At 38.1% G+C, this 21,587-nt stretch overlaps 2 protein-coding genes across 6 annotated transcripts in view; both read left to right on the forward strand.

Moving 5' to 3' along the window:
- Positions 1-9,947, forward strand: part of evlb (Enah/Vasp-like b) — a 62,468-nt gene extending 52,521 nt beyond the window's left edge. For 2 of the 4 annotated variants that reach the window (XM_077240233.1, XM_077240231.1), the window contains exons 7-13: positions 1,004-1,104; positions 2,682-2,724; positions 3,561-3,594; positions 3,978-4,038; positions 7,073-7,133; positions 7,198-7,255; positions 7,851-9,947. In XM_077240233.1, coding sequence (XP_077096348.1) covers positions 1,004-1,104; positions 2,682-2,724; positions 3,561-3,594; positions 3,978-4,038; positions 7,073-7,133; positions 7,198-7,255; positions 7,851-7,888 — 396 coding nt within the window. In that variant the 3' untranslated portion in view covers positions 7,889-9,947. Of the gene's footprint in view, positions 1-1,003; positions 1,105-2,681; positions 2,729-3,560; positions 3,595-3,977; positions 4,039-7,072; positions 7,134-7,197; positions 7,256-7,850 lie in introns of all 4 variants that reach the window. The other 2 variants (XM_077240234.1, XM_077240232.1) reach the window with 1 other exon arrangement.
- Positions 9,948-10,972: 1,025 nt separating this feature from the next.
- Positions 10,973-21,336, forward strand: yy1b (YY1 transcription factor b). 2 transcript variants are annotated; one of them, XM_077240235.1, is made up of 6 exons: positions 10,976-11,648; positions 12,376-12,538; positions 14,549-14,593; positions 14,768-14,828; positions 14,910-15,068; positions 20,588-21,336. In XM_077240235.1, exons 1-6 carry the CDS (start codon positions 11,093-11,095, stop codon positions 20,768-20,770), a joined length of 1,167 nt encoding a protein of 388 aa, XP_077096350.1. In that variant the 5' UTR covers positions 10,976-11,092; the 3' UTR covers positions 20,771-21,336. The 2 variants fall into 2 exon arrangements, with proteins under 2 accessions (XP_077096351.1, XP_077096350.1); XM_077240236.1 differs by lacking the exon at positions 14,549-14,593 and having other exon boundaries at positions 10,973-11,648.
- Positions 21,337-21,587: the final 251 nt, after the last annotated feature.

Genomic DNA, 21,587 nt, shown 5'->3' on the forward strand with positions numbered 1-21,587 from the left:
ATAAAAACTACCCAAACATCAGGTTGTTACGTCTGACTCAGGAGCTGGGTAACATAAAAACTACAGAAACATCAGGTTGTTACGTCTTACTCAGGATCTGTGTAACACAAAAACTACCCAAACACTGGGTTGTTACGTCTGACCCAGGAGCTGGGTAACACAAAAACTACTCAAACACTGGGTTGTTACGTCTGACCCAGGATCTGTGTAACATAAAAACTACCCAAACATCAGGTTGTTACGTCTGACTCAGGAGCTGAGTAACACAAAAACTACTCAAACACTGGGTTGTTACGTCTGACCCAGGATATGTGTAACACAAAAACTACCCAAACACTGGGTTGTTACGTCTGATCCAGGATATAGGTAACATAAAAACTACCGAAACATCAGGTTGTTACGTCTGACCCAGGAGCTGGGTAACATAAAAACTACCCAAACATCAGGTTGTTACGTCTGACCCAGGAGCTGGGTAACATAAAAACTACCCAAACATCAGGTTGTTACGTCTGACCCAGGAGCTGGGTAACATAAAAACTACCCAAACATCAGGTTGTTACGTCTGACCCAGGAGCTGGGTAACATAAAAACTACAGAAACATCAGGTTGTTACGTCTTACTCAGGATCTGTGTAACACAAAAACTACCCAAACACTGGGTTGTTACGTCTGACCCAGGAGCTGGGTAACACAAAAACTACTCAAATACTGGGTTGTTACGTTTGACCCAGGAGCTGGGTAACACAAAAACTACTCAAATACTGGGTTGTTACGTTTGACCCAGGAGCTGGGTAACACAAAAAATACCCAGAGACTGAAAAAAATAACCTAAAAAAAAATTGTCCGAAAAGGCTGAACCCAAGATTTGGGTAAAATAAAATAACCCAATATTTTTTATAGTGTAGAGTATAGAACCAGAACTTCTAAAACACATCCCAGATTTTGCATGAAAAATCTACGTATAGAATCCTTAAATAGGAAGTGATTGAGCCGTGTGTCCTCAGCCCGAGGAGAACTGCTCTTCCGGAGCCAAAAGCGAAGCCAACCGGACGAGTGGCGGGAGTGGAGGCCTGATGGAGGAGATGAACGCGCTGCTCGCACGCAGGTGAGGACACACACCGCAATACACACCACACGTAATGATTGACAGGTCACTGCTGAGTAGCTCCGCCCACTGTCACATCTCATTGGCCCGTCTGTGGTTATGGAATCAGGACTGCGTTCAGCCCCGACAAAAACGTTTTTTAAACGGAAAGAGTTGCAACTACTTGGACCCGTTGTGCGAGCCGTCTCTTTAATACCGCGTTAGGGCTGGACAATAATTCAAAATCAACATATATCGCAATATTTTTTGTTTCGATAACGGTGATATGATTTTAAACACATTTTCGATATTTCGATATACAGCATTTGTCACTGACTGACGTTAGGCGCGCAGCCGTCAGAAAGAGCAGAACACAATTGGCTACTTTCATGATGACGTTCACCACAGACACGCAGCCACTGCTCAGCACTAGTAGCTGATCTCCAACGCGGCACGTTCCAGCTACAGAATGAGCGCCCCTGACCGCAGTACAAATGTGGCTTAACAAGCTTCCACAAGTGAGGAGAAAGCAGACAAAATAGTTGATAATAGAGGGACGACTAATTCAGTGGTGTTTCGGCTGAGATCTCAAAACTTCAGGTTTCAGCGCGCTGCAAAATGTGGCGGAGAGCAGTGCCGACTAGCAGCGGGAACACATCAAACCGGTTCCACCCGACAGAAGCAGCACAAACAACACTTTAACCGGCACCAACAAACGAGACTTTTTTGCATGAATTTGGAGCATGTGTGGATGCCGAGTGACCTCAGAATGACCAATACATATGATTTTAATATCTAAGAAACCGAAACTTCTCGCAGTGATTGACAGGGCGGGGCGTGATCGGCTCGGGATGCATTTTCAATTTGCACATTGAATTTTACTACATACATTGCGGGACATTTAATGACAATGCAATCGCAAGTGTATTAACTGTGAGTGTAAATGCAATTAAGAAAAATAACATTTAAATGATCATTTTGCTATAGTTTTTGCTTGAAAATGTTAAACATATCTAATCATATCTGTAATACATTTTAATTTTGCAACTTATAAAGCGTTAAAATATGTATTCAATTTACATATTAAAACTAGTGTATGTAATGGCAAATGTAAATTATATAATTTAATTTTAATTTTGCACCAAACGTTGCACAAATGTAAATTTAAAAACAGAAATGCATTGCCATTTTACATATTTCATTTCAAATTGAATATTGCTTGTATGCTTCCATAGTCTTGTAGCAGGTATTGAGAAGAGAACATTATTGTTATGATGGGTTGTTTCATTGCTTCATGTAGTTTGTTATAGTGCAGTACCGAAAGACTCCAGCAGGTTTCATAGACTTGGCCCATTCATGTTTCAGAAGATTGTATGTACAGACATCTGTTATGGGCGTTCTTAGCAGTTTTTCTGAGGCTTTTATATTGTTCATTTCGATATCGGAATTATATCGTATCGACCGAAATTAAGAAATATATCGTGATATAAAATTTGGCCATATCGTCCAGCTCTATACCGCGTGGTTTAAAACTTCACTGGTTTCTTTTACCTTTAGAGTGATTAATAAACACACTCTCTGTTTATTTCCCATGACAGACGGAAAGCAGCGGATGAGAAGAAAGATGGAGACAGCCAAACCGTGAGTACAGAGCTGATACCCAGAGCGTTATTAATCTGAGGGAAATCATGTGTGATATACACACTCAACCACACGTTTGATTTCTGATTCCTTCATTAAAGCTGCATTCTGTAACTTTTTTGGGCTCAAAATTATCCAAAATAAAGTTTTGAGCGAGTACATAACCAGCCAGTGTTAAACTCTCTGCTTGCCGTAGCTCGACTCCAAACGGTCAGCTTGTGATAATGTTGTTAACTCCAGCGGTAACTCGAGCGTGTGTTTGATCATTACGTCACATCTGTCCACATAAAGAAGAATCTCGGCTAGTAGGCTATCTTACAATATAAGATATTGTATCTTGCATTGTAAAATAAAAGAAGTATTAGGCCTAGAATGAACAAATATTATTCTATTTTTTATTTTACAGGACAATTGTATTGTACAACAGTAGTGTATTTATATCTTTAACTAGCTTAAATATATCTTGTTCCACAGCTAGACATATTTTAATAATGTTCATACTTTTAACTGAATAGATGTAATTGTTTTCACAATGAACAAACATATGCTGATTCAAATAAATTTAAATAAATATGATTATTTGAATAAAATAGTTTCAAATGGCTAACAATGAACTATGCCATGATTTTTTGCGTGCAGAAATCTGACCTGTTTATTGATGTATGAATTTTGTTATTTTGTTTAAATTAAAACTGTGGAAATGGGTGAAAATTCTAAATGCAATTCAAATACATAAATCTTAAATGTAGTTGTTGAATGGTTGAAGTATTAATATTGCACATGACGGGGTTGTGCTGTTGTGTGTTATTGCCTTGAATGATTCTGATGTGTTTCAGGACGACCTGAACTCGCGTGGGCAGAACGCCTCAGGTGAACCACACATGACATTTCTTAATAAAATTACAGCTGTTCATTGTTTGTTCATGTTAGTTCACAGTGCATTAACTAATGTTAACAACATTTTAATATAGATTAACTAAGATTAATAAATGTTGTATACGTGCAGTTCATTCTTAGTTCATGTTAATAAATAAATGTTAACTAATGAACCTTATTGTACAGTGTTACCGAAACGTTTTAAAACTTTCTGGCTAGGCTTTTTTTCAAGCCAACTTAAAGTGTGTATGAGCTTCACCCTCTCAAGTGTGTGTGTGTGTATGTGTATGTGTGTGTGTGTGTGTGTGTGTGTGTGTGTGTGTGTGTGTGTGTGTGTGTGTGTGTGTGTGTGTGTGTGTGTGTGTGTGTGTGTGTAGACGGAGTGAAGAAGCCGTGGGACCGAGCGAACTCTGCCGAGCGATCGTCGCTGGTGTCCAGGTAAGAGCAGGAACACACACTGTTTACTGTAACACACACTGTTTACTGTAACACACACCGTTTACCGTAACACACACTGTTTACCATAACACACACTGTTTACTGTAACACACACTCTTTACCTTAACACACACGGTTTACCGTAACAAACACTGTATACTGTAACACACACTCTTTACCTTAACACACACGGTTTACCGTAACAAACACTGTATACTGTAACACACACTGTATACCATAACACACACTGTTTACTGTAACACACACTGTTTACTGTAACACACACTGTTTACTGTAACACACACTGTTTACCGTAACACACACTGTATACCATAACACACATTGTTTACTGTAACACACACCGTTTACCGTAACACACACTGTTTACCATAACACACACTGTTTACTGTAACACACACTGTATACCATAACACACACTCTTTACCTTAACACACACGGTTTACCGTAACACACACTGTATACTGTAACACACACTGTATACCATAACACACACTGTTTACTGTAACACACACTGTTTACTGTAACACACACTGTTTACTGTAACACACACTGTTTACCGTAACACACACCGTTTACCGTAACACACACTGTTTACTGTAACACACACTCTTTACCTTAACACACACGGTTTACCGTAACACACACTGTATACTGTAACACACACTGTATACCGTAACACACACTGTTTACTGTAACATACACCGTTTACCGTAACACACACTGTTTACCATAACACACACTGTTTACTGTAACACACACTCTTTACCTTAACACACACGGTTTACCGTAACACACACTGTATACTGTAACACACACTGTATACCGTAACACACACTGTTTACTGTAACACACACTGTTTACCATAACACACATTGTTTACTGTAACACACACCGTTTACCGTAACACACACTGTTTACCATAACACACACTGTTTACTGTAACACACACTCTTTACCTTAACACACACGGTTTACCGTAACACACACTGTATACTGTAACACACACTGTATACCGTAACACACACTGTTTACTGTAACATACACCGTTTACCGTAACACACACTGTTTACCATAACACACACTGTTTACTGTAACACACACTCTTTACCTTAACACACACGGTTTACCGTAACACACACTGTATACTGTAACACACACTGTATACCGTAACACACACTGTTTACTGTAACACACACTGTTTACTGTAACACACACTGTTTACCGTAACACACACTGTTTACCGTAACACACACTGTTTACCGTAACACACACTGTTTACCGTAACACACACTGTATACTGTAACACACACTGTATACTGTAACACACACTGTTTACTGTAACACACACTCTTTACCTTAACACACACGGTTTACCGTAACACACACGGTTTACTGTAACACACACGGTATACAGTAACACACACTGTTTACCGTAACACACACTGTATACCATAACATACACTGTTTACCGTAACACACACCGTTTACCGTAACACACACTGTATACCATAACACACACTGTTTATCGTAACACACGCAGTTTACAGGGACACACACTGTTTACCGTAACACACACACTGTATACCGTAACACACACGGTTTACCGTAACACACAAAGTTTACCGTAACACACAAAGTTTACCGTAACACACAAAGTTTACCGTAACACACACTGTATACCGTAACACACACTGTATACCGTAACACAAACTGTATACCGTAACACATACTGTATACCGTAACACACACTGTATACCATAACACACTGTTTACCGTAACACACACCGTTTACAGGGACACACAAAGTTTACCGTAACACACACTGTATACCGTAACACATACTGTATACCATAACACACTGTTTACCGTAACACACACTGTATACCGTAACACACACTGTATACCATAACACACTGTTTACCGTAACACACACCGTTTACAGGGACACACCCTGTATACAGTAACACACACTGTATACCATAACACACTGTTTACCGTAACACACACTGTTTACCGTAACACACACTGTTGTCCGTAACACACACTGTATACCGTAACACACACTGTTTACCGTAACACACACCGTTTACCGTAACACACACTGTATACTGTAACACACACTGTTTACCGTAACACACACCGTTTACCGTAACACACACTGTTTACCGTAACACACACCGTTTACAGGGACACACACTGTATACCGTAACACACACTGTTTACCGTAACACACACTGTTTACCGTAACACACACTGTATACTGTAACACACACTGTTTACTGTAACACACACTGTTTACTGTAACACACACTGTTGTCCGTAACACACACTGTATACCGTAACACACACTGTTTACCGTAACACACACCGTTTACCGTAACACACACTGTTTACCGTAACACACACCGTTTACAGGGACACACACTGTATACTGTAACACACACTGTTTACTGTAACACACACTGTATACTGTAACACACACTGTTTACCGTAACACACACCGTTTACCGTAACACACACTGTTTACCGTAACACACACCGTTTACAGGGACACACACTGTATACCGTAACACACACTGTTTACCGTAACACACACTGTTTACCGTAACACACAGTGTATACTGTAACACACACTGTTTACTGTAACACACACTGTATACTGTAACACACACCGTTTACCGTAACACACACTGTATACTGTAACACACACTGTTTACTGTAACACACACTGTATACTGTAACACACACTGTTTACCGTAACACACACTGTATACTGTAACACACACCGTTTACCGTAACACACACTGTATACTGTAACACACACTGTTTACCGTAACACACACTGTTTACTGTAACACACACTGTATACTGTAACACACTGTATACCGTAACACACACCGTTTACCGTAACACACACTGTTTACCGTAACACACACCGTTTACAGGGACACACACTGTATACCGTAACACACACTGTACACGCTGGGATCATGTGACGCGTTTGCATCCGCAGGGTTCGTCCCGTGGGAAGCATCGGAGACTCGGACGCCTTAGACTTCGACAGGATGAAACAGGTACAGGTCGAGCGTTCGAGATTCGTTTCTCTGCGCTCTTACTGACACGTGTTCTCATCGACAGGAGATCCTGGAGGAAGTCGTTCGGGAATTGCACAAGGTGAAGGATGAGATCATTGATGGTACGTGGATTTTGTTCTTGTGTGTTTTATTTGGCGTATCTGGGGGTTGAAATTAACTTTTTCACTCACCGGACAATTCGGCGACTAAATTAGCAAGTTATCGGCCATTCAGAACTTCTACTAGCCAAGAAAAAAAGAAGAAATAAACCAGATTAACTACGTTAATATATATTATAAAATTTGGATTTTATACATTCATTTCTTATTAAAAAAATCCTGTCATCCTCCCTCTTTCATCCTTTTTACTAAAAATGTGTTTTAGGTGGACAGATCAATACAAAAAACATAAAAAAATAAAAAGTAGGATGTTGGAAAATAACAATGTATTTTCTATTAACCAAATGATTTTTAATCTTTGCGCTAAATCTGCGCAATATGCTGTATTTAATATATCATGATGACTCACGAATTGAGTATTTGCGCTAAATCTGTTTTGACTGACAAGAACTTGACCAGCAAAGTGAGTAAACATAATAAGTAACGCCAAATTGGCTCGTGATTTGACAGCCTTTCCCGCCACTGTTGTTTTCGGGTGTTCATTTCAAACCCAGAGAGTATCGATGGGAAACTGACGGCATTTGCTCTTGTTTTCCAGCCATTAGACATGAACTCAGTAGAATCAGCACGACATAATGCCCATGTTTCCCGAGAGCCAAACCCACTGTAGCCGAGGAAGAGGAAGAGGAGAACGTTACGCTGTATTAAAGCCCACAGACGCTAATGCTAACGCGGCTCTAACGCGGTGAAGGACACTTGCACTGACCTTACTGTTCTCTGGAAGAAACTGAAGAAACTTCACAAGTGTTTTTATGAGGTGTTGTTCTGTTCATTTTCTCTGCATTATTATTATTTTTTTTATTATTATAGCTGTAGTAGTAGTGTTTTTATGTTCACTGCCGTTCAAAATGTTTAATGTTTTTAAAAGAAGTCTCTTCTGTTTACCAAGGCTGCATTTATTTGATTTAAAATACCTAAAAAACAGCTTTTTTTTCTTCTGCTGTTGTAGCCCATCCGCCTCAAGGTTGTGCGTGTTGTGGCTTCACAAATGCTTTGCTGCATACCTCGGTTGTAACGAGTGGTTATTTCAGTCAAAGTTGCTCTTCTATCAGCTTGAATCAGTCGGCCCATTCTCCTCTGACCTCTAGCATCAACAAGGCATTTTCGCCCACAGGACTGCCGCATACTGGATGCTTTTCCCTTTTCACACCATTCTTTGTAAACCCTAGAAATGGTTGTGCGTGAAAATCCCAGTAACTGAGCAGATTGTGAAATACTCAGACCGGCCCGTCTGGCACCAACAACCATGCCACGCTCAAAATTGCTTAAATCACCTTTCTTTCCCATTCTGAGATTCAGTTTGGAGTTCAGGAGATTGTCTTGACCAGGACCACACACCTAAATGCATTGAAGCAACTGCCATGTGATTGGTTGATTAGATAATTGCATTAATGAGAAATTGAACATAATCCTTTAGGTGAATATCTAGTAAAGTGTAATTTATTCCTGTGATCAAAGCTGAATTTTCAGCATCATTACTCCAGTCTTCAGTGTCACATGATCCTTCAGAAATCACTATAATATGATGATTTGATGCCCAAGAAACATTTATGATTATTATCAATGTTGAAAACAGTTATTTACATTTTTTTCAGGATTCTTTGATGAATAGAAAGTCCAAAAGAACATAATTTATCTGAAATAGAATCTTTCGCAATATTATAAATGTCTTTACTGTCACTTTTAATCAATTTAATTCATCCTCGATGAATAAAAGTAATGATTTATTTTATTTATTTCCCCCAAAAAATTTAATATAAATTCTTACTGTCCCCAATCTTTTGAACGGTTGAGTTATAATATTGCAAAAGATTCTATTTCAGATAAATGATGTTCTTTTGGACTTTCTATTCATCAAATAATCCTGAAAAAAATGTAAATAACTGTTTTCAACATTGATAATAATCATAAATGTTTCTTGAGCATCAAATCATCATATTATAGTGATTTCTGAAGGATCATGTGACACTGAAGACTGGAGTAATGATGCTGAAAATTCAGCTTTGATCACAGGAATAAATTACACTTTACTATATATTCACATAGAAAACAGATGATTTACATTATAATAATATTTCACAATATTACGGTTTTCTTTATTGGTATTTTGGTGAGCAGAAAAGACTTGCTTTAAAAACATAAAAAATCTCACAGATCAAAATATTTTGACTGGTAGTGTGAGTAGACGTAGAAATTAATAATAATAATAAAAATGATAATAATAATAATTGCACATCACTTTTAGTATTTTTTATTGCTCTTAATTTTTTGCTTTTGCCCAAGTTAAAAGATTCATAATTTCCCGTTACCTCTCAGTACATTTTTTAAAAAGTTTTTTTTAATCATTTTTGCCATAAAAATATGTATTTAATCACCGAATGAGAGTTTTTGTCGGATCTCGACCGTTATTGTTTCCGTCTGATGAAGAAACGCTGGAGTATTCGTGATCATGTTGTTAATAAAATGTTTATTGGCTGCAAGGATATGGTGAAGTATTGTTCTGTTTTATGATTTCTCTTTTTGACCAAGTGCTTCCTGGTTTTTAAATAAAAAATTAAAAAGAAGAAATAAATAAAAGATATATGTGATATTTGAAAAGAAGTGAAATAAAACTGTGACGGATGTGTTGGATGAAGTGTGAGTGTTTCTTCTTCTGACCGTCAAATAAAGCAGAAACAATATTCATAAATGACAGAAATACACCTGCATCTGTGACATTTGATTTATTTAATACACACAACATTTGAAAATATTAACATAACTAAATCTAATATATATATATATATAACTACATTTTTATATTCATTAAAATATTAATGTTATTTTTTTGTTTAAAAATTCTAATTTAATATTCAACTATTAATTAACACTAATACAGTGAAAATCTGGATTTTAAAATAATAATAATAATATAATAAGAGTTTCTGGTGACATTTATTTTCAGTTTAGAAATTATTCATATTGAAAATTAAATAAAATCATAGATTTGTGTATTTAAACAAGTCAATTTCAATTTATTTACATATTAACATACAGTGAAAATCTGGATGATTATAATAATAATTACATGATAATATATTAAAAAGTAAAAACAACACAGTTACAATATATTACACTAATATAGCAATAAGAGATTTATTGTTGATTCAGAAATTAAAACCCACAAACCATAGCAAAATAACAATATTATCAAAACCATATTTTTATATATTCAAAGAACTCAATATGTATTCAACATATTTGTTAAGTTATTTATTAAATCTGGGACCAACACGTTAATAATACAGGGAGAAGGATGTAAAATGAGCCAGATTCAATTCAATTCACATTTATTTGTATGGCGCTTTTCACAATAAGCCTAAACATGAGTCCACATTACAGTTTACAGTGATCTGTCATCAGAGGAAACTAAATTATGTATTTCAGAAAAGTAAGCCTACATATAGGCTACAATATCACAGTTAGCGATAAATGTATTTATTTTATATATAGACATTTAGCCAAATTGGCATCGGTTTATCTGGATTTTAAAATTAAAATAATTTAATGAACACAATTAATACATTAAAATGTAAACACAACACTCATAAAATAACAAAATGTATTTGTTGTCTTTACACGGATATACAGCCAATATGCGCGTGCACGCGAGGCCGGCTCCTCTCGCGAGATTTGGAAGTGGAGCGTAGTAGTGGCGACGTGAATTCGTGGGAGAAGTGGAGAGTTATTTGTGTTATCGGAGAGTGAGCGGGTATCAGGGGGTGTGTTGTGTTTGTGTATATGTGTGTGTTTGCGGGGGCGTTTAACGCAACAGCTAAAGCGAGCAAGCTGGCGGACTTCAACATGGCATCGGGCGAGACGCTGTACATCGAGGCGGACGGCTCGGAGATGCCCGCGGAGATCGTGGAGCTGCACGAGATCGAAGTGGAAACCATCGAGACTACGGTGATCGGTGGGGACGATGAGGACGAGCACCAGCCCATGATCGCGCTGCAGCCGCTGGGCACCGATGACCCGGGTCAGGTCCACCATCAGGAGGTGATCCTGGTCCAGACCCGGGAGGAGGTGGTCGGAGGGGACGACGGCTTCGAGGACCAGATCCTCATCCCGGTGCCCGTTCCCGGCGCGGAGGACGAGTACATCGGCCAGACTCTGCTGACAGTCGCGGGGAAGAGCTCCATGGGGCGGGTGGGGAAGAGAGCGGGTTCGGTGGGGAAGAAAGCGGGTAAACGGAGTTACCTGAGCGCGGCGGAGGCCAGCGGGAGGAAGTGGGAGCAGAAGCAGGTGCAGATCAAGACTCTGGAGGGCGAGTTCTCCGTCACGATGTGGGCATCGGGTGAGTGAGTGAATCTATTTGTAGTGCCAGCAGGGCGTTGTCCGTCCGCAACACGGCATCGATCCTTTCCGTCTCTGAGACGTCTTCGCGCCGAGAACGCGAGTGCATCGGTCCGGGTGTTTTTGTTTTGAACGGAGGCCATGTTTTTATCAGCCGATGGGCGCCGCCATGTTCCCCGAGTCCAGTATGGCGGCCCGTAAACATGGCGACCGTGCAGCGGGTTGAAGATGGCGCGAGCGCGCGGCAGATGCTGAGTGTAGGCCGCGCGCTGCGGCTCCAGGAGACCGTTAAATACCGTTAAACAGTCGCGCGGTCTAAACATTAAGTTCAGTGGGCTGAGCTCGCGCCACTTTAGATTTAAAAATCCGAAACGGTTGATCACTTTTTTTTTCTTTTTTTTTACGTTTGGAACTGAAAGGAGCTGTGAAGAAGACCGGACTACTGTGTGCGTGTGTTAACTAACTTACCTTACCTCAGCGGATTTACTTTTATGTGCTTAAATGATTCAAATGTCAGATGTAACGTTATAGCAGAAATCATCGCGCGTTTGTGTTTATTTAGACTTTTGATGGTTTAAAAGTGGCTTGAAGTCGCTTGGAGGACCCGGATGTGTCGCTGAGGTCGTTCGTGTAACGTTAGAACTGGAGATAACTTAGCGTATTAAACTCCACGGAGTTTCGAATCGTTGACTCTTTTGAACCCTTAATCTTTCGGCTTTGTGTTTCAGATGACAAGAAGGACATCGATCATGAGACTGTGGTGGAGGAGCAGATAATCGGGGAAAACTCTCCTCCGGATTATTCCGAGTACTTGACGGGGAAGAAACTCCCGCCTGGAGGAATCCCGGGAATCGATCTTTCAGACCCGAAACAGCTGGCAGAGTTCGCCAGGTCAGAGACTCTCACGGTCACTGCTGAATAAAACCACTAAATGTGCAGGATTCATTTTAAAGGTAACCTGCTGTGTGTCATATATCAGGATCATAAATGAATCTGGACTCGGGGGCAAAGTAAGTGCTTCCGATATTAAAATGTGGGCAGAGAACTGTTTGGATATAAAGTAGGGGTGTAACGATTCCTTCATGTCACAATTCGACACATATCGCGATACTGAACTCACGATACGATATTTATTATTACGATAATCCAAGATATATGGTAAAAGGTAAACAATAATGAAATGTTGAATAAAATGCAAAATTTGGTATTGCATTGTGGGCATAAACGAATAGGCTTAGAATTGTCAAGTCACCTTTATTTATATAGCGCTTTTACAATACAGATTGTTTCAAAGCAGCTTTACAGAGATAACAGGAAAATAATCTTGTAATAATATTGTTAAATATAAAATGAAATGTCCCCAACTAAGCGAGCCAAAAGCCAATTGCGAAAAAAGGCGACATTTTGGTGCTGGAAACCCAATACACAGGAGAATAGAGACACCAGAATAAAAATATTCATGATTTAGAAGCTGAAAATACAGAATTATTTTAGATTAATATGCTTGCACTCTTTCACTGACTAGATAAATTTAAAATAATGTTGGCCGCTTTTTACTGGTAACATCAGACATTTAGCATTATCAGGACCCACAAATATTCCCCCATTGCATTATTATACATTATATTCAACATTATATAGTATTTTAATGTAGTACTGACACTAAAACTAGCCTATGTAAACTTGTAATTTTTCACACAGTAATTTTAATTTTGGGGGAACTATCCACGAAACATATTGTCACTATCCACGGTACATATTGTTGCATTTTTGTATTGCGATATATTGTGACATGATATATTGTTACACCCCGTATATAAAGTGCAGCTGTCAGATCATACCTGTATTTATTTACTGTCTCAGATGTGAATCGGATGAAACTTTAAATCATCTGTGTGGATTAGGGCTGGGTATTGTTAAAAAAAATATTTGATATTAATATTGATACTTTCTCTTCGATACCGGTTCCTGAATGATACTTTTTTCGACACCAATTTTATGAAATCCGTTTTAACAAGATCATATTAAATATTACCTGGAAAAAAAAACCTTTGGTTTTATTTTTCAGTTTGTTGACTTTTTTTTTTACAGACTCAATAACTCATATATGCCATTGGGGGCGGAAAATATGCCTCATGCATAAAGCTTGCCACAGATCACTGGCAAAAGTAGCCTAATGATTATGAATGTATAGCAAGGATACATTTTAATTGTTTTAATAAACTAGTGTTTGCTGAGTCAGTGTTGACGTTGCTGACTCGTCATCTCCACAGTATAACAAACACACGTGCCTATAGAGAGAAATTCACCTTTCATGTGGATTACATAATCAGAGTATTTCTTTTCGAATCAGTTTGTTTAAAAATCTCAAGCTTTCGCCTCTTTCTCGTGTCTGTGAGGCTAGTATCCTATCGCAGAGTTGGCAGCAATTATCTTCTCGCAAACATTGCGTGCTGTTAGCATCAAGCCTGGTGAAATGTAGCCACACTTTTGATCTTTTCCATCGATGTGGTTTGGGACGCGTACACACTACAGCCTCGCGTAATCAGCATATTGACATAAACTCGTGTTTTTCCATGATATTTCCAGCCAATCATTCTGCATGCTTATTAGCTCACTGACGTTGACGAGATTGACCCCTTATGTGTCAAAATTTGGTAACAACAAGATTTTTGTGTTACTCAATTTGGTCGGTGCCTAAAAAGTATCGAACTCGATACCCAGCCCTAGTGTGGATGCGGTGCCAATATCAGTTTCTGTGAAAATCTTTTATTTATTTATTCATGTTTATCTTTTTGAAAGACATTAAACTGCAAGTAATAGGACGTTGGTCTTCTGAGATGGTTTGGACGCAGCATGTTTTGACGTGACATTTACTATGTTAGTTGTTTTGTTTCTCAGCCCCTTCGGTAACAGTGGCGGTCATTTTGCTCGTAGTCCCGTTCGGTAAGTCTAAGATTGGGGAATAACGTTATACTGGTCACATGAGGGGCTTTTTATTGGTCACTATAGAGTGTCACTGGGTAACTGCATCGAGAAAGGGTGGAAGTGTTCTGAATTTAATGAGCATTCTGGGTAGTCTGGGATATCTGAACAGTGATTGTCATCGTGTTTGTCTAGAATGAAGCCGAGGAAGATCAAGGAGGACGATGCGCCTAGAACGATAGCCTGTCCACACAAGGTGAGCGGATCGATCCGTTTGTTTCATATGATCAAGGCTTGACGTGTGCAAACCGGTGTTTCTCTGCTGTTTTTCTCGCAGGGATGCACTAAAATGTTCAGGGATAATTCAGCCATGAGGAAGCACCTTCACACGCACGGCCCGCGGGTTCACGTGTGCGCCGAGTGCGGAAAGGCCTTCGTGGAGAGCTCCAAATTAAAGCGCCATCAGCTGGTTCACACTGGAGAGAAACCCTTCCAGGTACGCCATCATGCACTCTATAAAATAAAGGTTCTCTTTTAGATGCCAAACCCCTGAAAATGATCATCCTCAAGTGAGTGACCCCTGCTTTAGAATATTAAGATGTTCTTCACACTATGAGAAACACGGCCCTTTTAAGAACTGATCACTGGCTACGTTTACATGCACAACTTTAGTTCCAATCGGACTGAATGGATTCCAACTTCTGTTTCTGAATGTAGTGTTTACATGAACGCTGAACATGTGATCGAGTTGATGTGTGTGTTTATATGTCACAAGCTTCAAATCGTAATATATATTTTTTGACATGTACGAATATACAGAGTTTCCCGATGTTTGCGCATAATAACTATTCTCCTACATTACTTCTTTATTTGTTTTAAACAGCAGACTTAATATTTATTAATTTCTGGTCATAATTAGGAGATAATGAGTGTATGAGCCGTTGTGCCGCTGCTTATATTGATCACACAGTAAAAATGGCCAAAAGCAGTCGTGTGTGTGTGTGAAGCAAGCACTGGTGGCGTCGTCCTGCTCCACTTCACACACGCAGAGAAAGCAGGATTATAGGAGGACGAGACACTCGTTTATACCACACTTTATTCATCAGGAGAACCGCTCGATCACCGCGTCATACGTCATTACGCTATTTCTACGTCATTACGCTATTTCTACATCATTACGCTATTTCTACATCATTACGCTACTTCTACAACATTACGCTATTTCTACATCATTACGCTGTTTCTACAACATTACGCTATTTCTACATCATTACGCTATTTCTACAACATTACGCTATTTCTACATCATTACGCTACTTCTACAACATTACGCTATTTCTACGTCATTACGCTATTTCTACATCATTACGCTACTTCTACAACATTACGCTATTTCTACATCATTACGCTATTTCTACAACATTACGCTATTTCTACATCATTACGCTATTTCTACATCATTACGCTACTTCTACAACATTACGCTATTTCTACATCATTACGCTGTTTCTACATCATTACGCTGTTTCTACATCATTACGCTGTTTCTACATCATTACGCTATTTCTACATCATTACGCTATTTCTACAACATTACGCTATTTCTACAACATTACGCTATTTCTACATCATTACGCTGTTTCTACATCATTACGCTGTTTCTACGCCATTACGCTATTTCTACATCATTACGCTACTTCTACAACATTACGCTATTTCTACATCATTACGCTATTTCTACAACATTACGCTATTTCTACATCATTACGCTATTTCTACATCATTACGCTGTTTCTACATCATTACGCTGTTTCTACGCCATTACGCTATTTCTACGCCATTACGCTATTTCTACATCATTACGCTGTTTCTACGTCATTACGCTATTTCTACGTTATTACGCTATTTCTACGCCATTACGCTATTTCTACATCATTACGCTGTTTCTACGTCATTACGCTATTTCTACGTTATTACGCTATTTCTACGCCATTACGCTATTTCTACGTCATTATGCTATTTCTACATCATTACGCTATTTCTACATCATTACGCTATTTCTACATCATTACGCTATTTCTACGTCATTACACTATTTCTACGTCACTATGGTATTTCTACGTCATTACACTATTTCTACAACTTTATGCTATTTCTACGTCATTACACTATTTCTACAACTTTATGCTATTTCTACATCATTACAGTATTTCTACATCATTACGCTATTTCTACATCATTACAGTATTTCTACATCATTACGCTATTTCTACATCATTACGCTATTTCTACATCATTACAGTATTTCTACATCATTACACTATTTCTACGCCATTACGCTATTTCTACATCATTACGCTATTTCTACATCATTACAGTATTTCTACATCATTACGCTATTTCTACATCATTACACTATTTCTACATCATTACACTATTTCTACATCATTACGCTATTTCTACATCATTACAGTATTTCTACATCATTACGCTATTTCTACATCATTACGCTATTTCTACATCATTACACTATTTCTACATCATTACGCTATTTCTACATCATTACGCTATTTCTACATCATTACAGTATTTCTACATCATTACGCTATTTCTACATCATTACACTATTTCTACATCATTACAGTATTTCTACATCATTACACTATTTCTACATCATTACACTATTTCTACATCATTACGCTGTTTCTACATCATTACGCTATTTCTACGCCATTACGCTATTTCTACATCATTACGCTACTTCTACAACATTACGCTATTTCTACATCATTACGCTATTTCTACAACATTACGCTATTTCTACAACATTACGCTATTTCTACATCATTACGCTGTTTCTACATCATTACGCTGTTTCTACGCCATTACGCTATTTCTACGCCATTACGCTATTTCTACATCATTACGCTGTTTCTACGTCATTACGCTATTTCTACGTTATTACGCTATTTCTACAACTTTATGCTATTTCTACATCATTACAGTATTTCTACATCATTACGCTATTTCTACATCATTACGCTATTTCTACATCATTACAGTATTTCTACATCATTACACTATTTCTACATCATTACAGTATTTCTACATCATTACACTATTTCTACATCATTACGCTGTTTCTACATCATTACGCTATTTCTACGCCATTACGCTATTTCTACATCATTACGCTACTTCTACAACATTACGCTATTTCTACATCATTACGCTATTTCTACAACATTACAGTATTTCTACATCATTACGCTATTTCTACATCATTACACTATTTCTACATCATTACAGTATTTCTACATCATTACACTATTTCTACATCATTACGCTATTTCTACATTACGCTATTTCTACATCAATACAGTATTTCTACATCATTACGCTATTTCTACATCATTACACTATTTCTACATCATTACAGTATTTCTACATCATTACGCTATTTCTACATCATTACACTATTTCTACATCATTACAGTATTTCTACATCATTACACTATTTCTACATCATTACGCTATTTCTACATCATTACACTATTTCTACATCATTACACTATTTCTACATCATTACAGTATTTCTACATCATTACACTATTTCTACATCATTACGCTATTTCTACATCATTACGCTATTTCTACATCAATACAGTATTTCTACATCATTACGCTATTTCTACATCATTACACTATTTCTACATCATTACAGTATTTCTACATCATTACGCTATTTCTACATCATTACACTATTTCTACATCATTACAGTATTTCTACATCATTACGCTATTTCTACATCATTACGCTATTTCTACATCATTACGGTATTTCTACATCATTACGCTATTTCTACATCATTACACTATTTCTACATCATTACACTATTTCTACATCATTACACTATTTCTACATCATTACACTATTTCTACATCATTACGCTATTTCTACATCATTACGCTATTTCTACATCATTACGCTATTTCTACATCATTACGCTATTTCTACATCATTACACTATTTCTACATCATTACACTATTTCTACATCATTACGCTATTTCTACATCATTACGCTATTTCTACATCATTACGCTATTTCTACATCATTACACTATTTCTACATCATTACACTATTTCTACATCATTACACTATTTCTACATCATTACAGTATTTCTACATCATTACGCTATTTCTACATCATTACACTATTTCTACATCATTACAGTATTTCTACATCATTACGCTATTTCTACATCATTACGGTATTTCTACATCATTACACTATTTCTACATCATTACAGTATTTCTACATCATTACGCTATTTCTACATCATTACACTATTTCTACATCATTACAGTATTTCTACATCATTACGCTATTTCTACATCATTACGGTATTTCTACATCATTACGCTATTTCTACGTCACTATGGTATTTCTACATCATTACGCTATTTCTACGTCACTATGGTATTTCTACATCATTACGCTATTTCTACATCATTACACATACGCAGTCCTTTCAGTTTCGGTTTTCAATCTGATTAAGTGTTTAAATGTTCTTGATTGGATTAGAAAAGGAATAAACACCTCTTTCAATCTGATCGAAATTTCATTGGGATCGATAAAGGCGTTTGCATGAAGGCTTTTCAGTGCGATTGAGCCGTCAATTCTATTATGAACGGATTATTTGGTTGCTTGTAAACGTAGCCAGTGAAAGGTTCTGATCCAATTCAAACTGAATTGAGATGAGTCCATAACTATTAAATATACTGTATACCTTAATATTGATGCTATTTTTCCTGGTAATTTACTCTCCCCCACATCATCCAAGATGTTCATGTCTTTCTTTTTTTTTTAGTCAAGAAGAAATGAAGGTTTTTGAGGATATGGTTTTCTCCATATAGTGACTTCAATGGAGTCCAACGGGTCGAAGGTCCAAATGTGAGTTTCAGTGCAGCTTCAAAGTCTCGACACGAGGAATAAGAGTCTGATCTAGACAAACCAGCGCACATTTATAACTAAATAGTGAATGAATGAAGTTCAGAATGAAGCCACAGTACAACACACACACACACACACACACACACACAGGTGGAGAGGAGAGAGAGTGATAGAGAGTCCAGTGGATGGGGATTATTAGGAGGGAATGTGTCCAGGACACCGGGTTACAGCCCTACTCTTCACCAGAAGTGCCATGGGATTTTTAATGACCACAGAGAGTCACGACCTCGGTTTAACGTCTCATCCGAAAGACTGATGAGCATAAACATATACTTTCAACCACAAATGCTCATCTTGCACGAGCTGTGATGCGCCACACATTATGTAATCAGGTTGAAAGGTCAAGCGAGACGTAGGCGTAAGTACAGGCCCAGTGTTTACAGAGCGAACACGCAAAGACTAAGTCAAACAGCATTTACAAAAATAAAAATTAACAAAAGGTAAGTTGGAGTTTTGGAGGAGAAAATGAGTTTTTCGCTGTACTCTACATTTCTGAACCAGAACGTGTGACCTTTCAATCACAGCTCGTGCAAGACCAGCATTAGTGGTTAAAAGTATATAAATGTTATTTAGTTATAAATGTGCGCTGGTTTGTGTAGATCAGACTCTTATTCCTCGTGTCGAGACTTTGAAGCTGCACTGAAACTCACATTTCGACCCGTTGGACTCCATTGAAGTCACTATATGTGGAAAATCCGGAAGTGTTTTCCTCAAAAACCTTCATTTCTTTTCCACTGAAGACAGAAAGAAACTCATGAACATCTTGGATGATGTGGGAGAGAGTAAATTATCAGGACATTTTGATTCTGAAGTGAACTACTCCTCTAAGCATTTACATTTTGTTGTATTGCGTTCCCTTTAATTTCCGTTACTTGCTCTTAATCATGTATCCTGACCCCTCAATGTTGCGGTTTCTCGCTCCTCATGTGAAGCTGCTTTTGATACGGTGATGTCTGAAACTCTTGTGGTGTGTGACGCCTGTCCTCTCTCTCGTGTAGTGTACGTTCGAGGGCTGCGGGAAGCGCTTCTCGCTGGACTTTAACCTGCGGACACACGTCAGAATACACACCGGGGACCGGCCCTACGTTTGCCCGTTCGACGGCTGCAATAAAAAGTTTGCTCAGTCCACCAACCTCAAATCACACATCCTCACACACGCCAAAGCCAAGAGCAGCCAATGAACTCGCGCGGCAGCCTGGCGCCCCGATACAGACTGAGCTAGCGGACCGCTCACAGCCCTGCGTTCAAAGGCTTCCACAGATGATGATGATGAGAACCAGAACATCTTAATTTTTCCCACTTTTACTTCAGTCTCTGGGCTTCATAGATATATAGCTTTTAATTTTCTATTTCTCCAAGTGTGCATATTGTACACTTATTTTTGGGATATGCTTCGTAATGCGACCTGAGAGTTTATGACAGACTGGGTGATGATGCGTGTAAACGATGCGTACGCTTCTGTGGTGATCTGGTGTGTGTGTGTGTGTGTGTGTGTGTGTCGGGATCATGTGGAGTCGATCGCACCGCATCAGTTCACCGCGGTAAACTGCAGTGTTACCTGTCCTTTCTTTTCTTTCTTAGAATGTATTGTGAAGGTCTGAACCATGAACTATCCTTTGTTAATATTTACACCTCGCCTGTATTTCAGCAACTACCATTAAAGAGGGAAACTCTGATTTCATGGAATCAAAATGACATTAAATGGAGCTTTCAAACACTTTACAATAAACAGACAGCAGCTTTTGGAGTTCAGTGTTATTTCGGCTATATAATATTATAGTATTTATTCATACATAGTCAAAGCAAAAAAATATTCAGACACCAGATATATCATTTTTACTAGTGTGTGCAGGACACTATAGTTCATTTCTGTAAGTGAGGAGAGCAAAATAAAGTAAACTGTGACATATTATACACAAAAACTCTGCCAGTAAAAATATGAGACCAAAAATGATTGGGACACTTTGATCTGATCATGTTTTGCTGAAGTGTTTTTTC

Source organism: Siphateles boraxobius, unplaced genomic scaffold, assembly GCF_051911475.1.
Source record: "Siphateles boraxobius isolate OS27281-9 unplaced genomic scaffold, OSU_SipBor_1 222, whole genome shotgun sequence".
Lineage (NCBI taxonomy): Eukaryota > Metazoa > Chordata > Actinopteri > Cypriniformes > Leuciscidae > Siphateles > Siphateles boraxobius.

What these genes read in the sequence shown, in the direction of transcription:
- yy1b (XM_077240235.1), top strand. Translation starts at nt 11,093, where the DNA reads ATGTGTGTGTTTGCGGGGGCGTTTAACGCAACAGCTAAAGCGAGCAAG. An exon ending in CGTCACGATGTGGGCATCGG is followed by an intron (nt 11,649 to 12,375) that starts GTGAGTGAGTGA and finishes TTTGTGTTTCAG; the next exon opens with ATGACAAGAAGGACATCGAT. An exon ending in TTTGCTCGTAGTCCCGTTCG is followed by an intron (nt 14,594 to 14,767) that starts GTAAGTCTAAGA and finishes GTGTTTGTCTAG; the next exon opens with AATGAAGCCGAGGAAGATCA.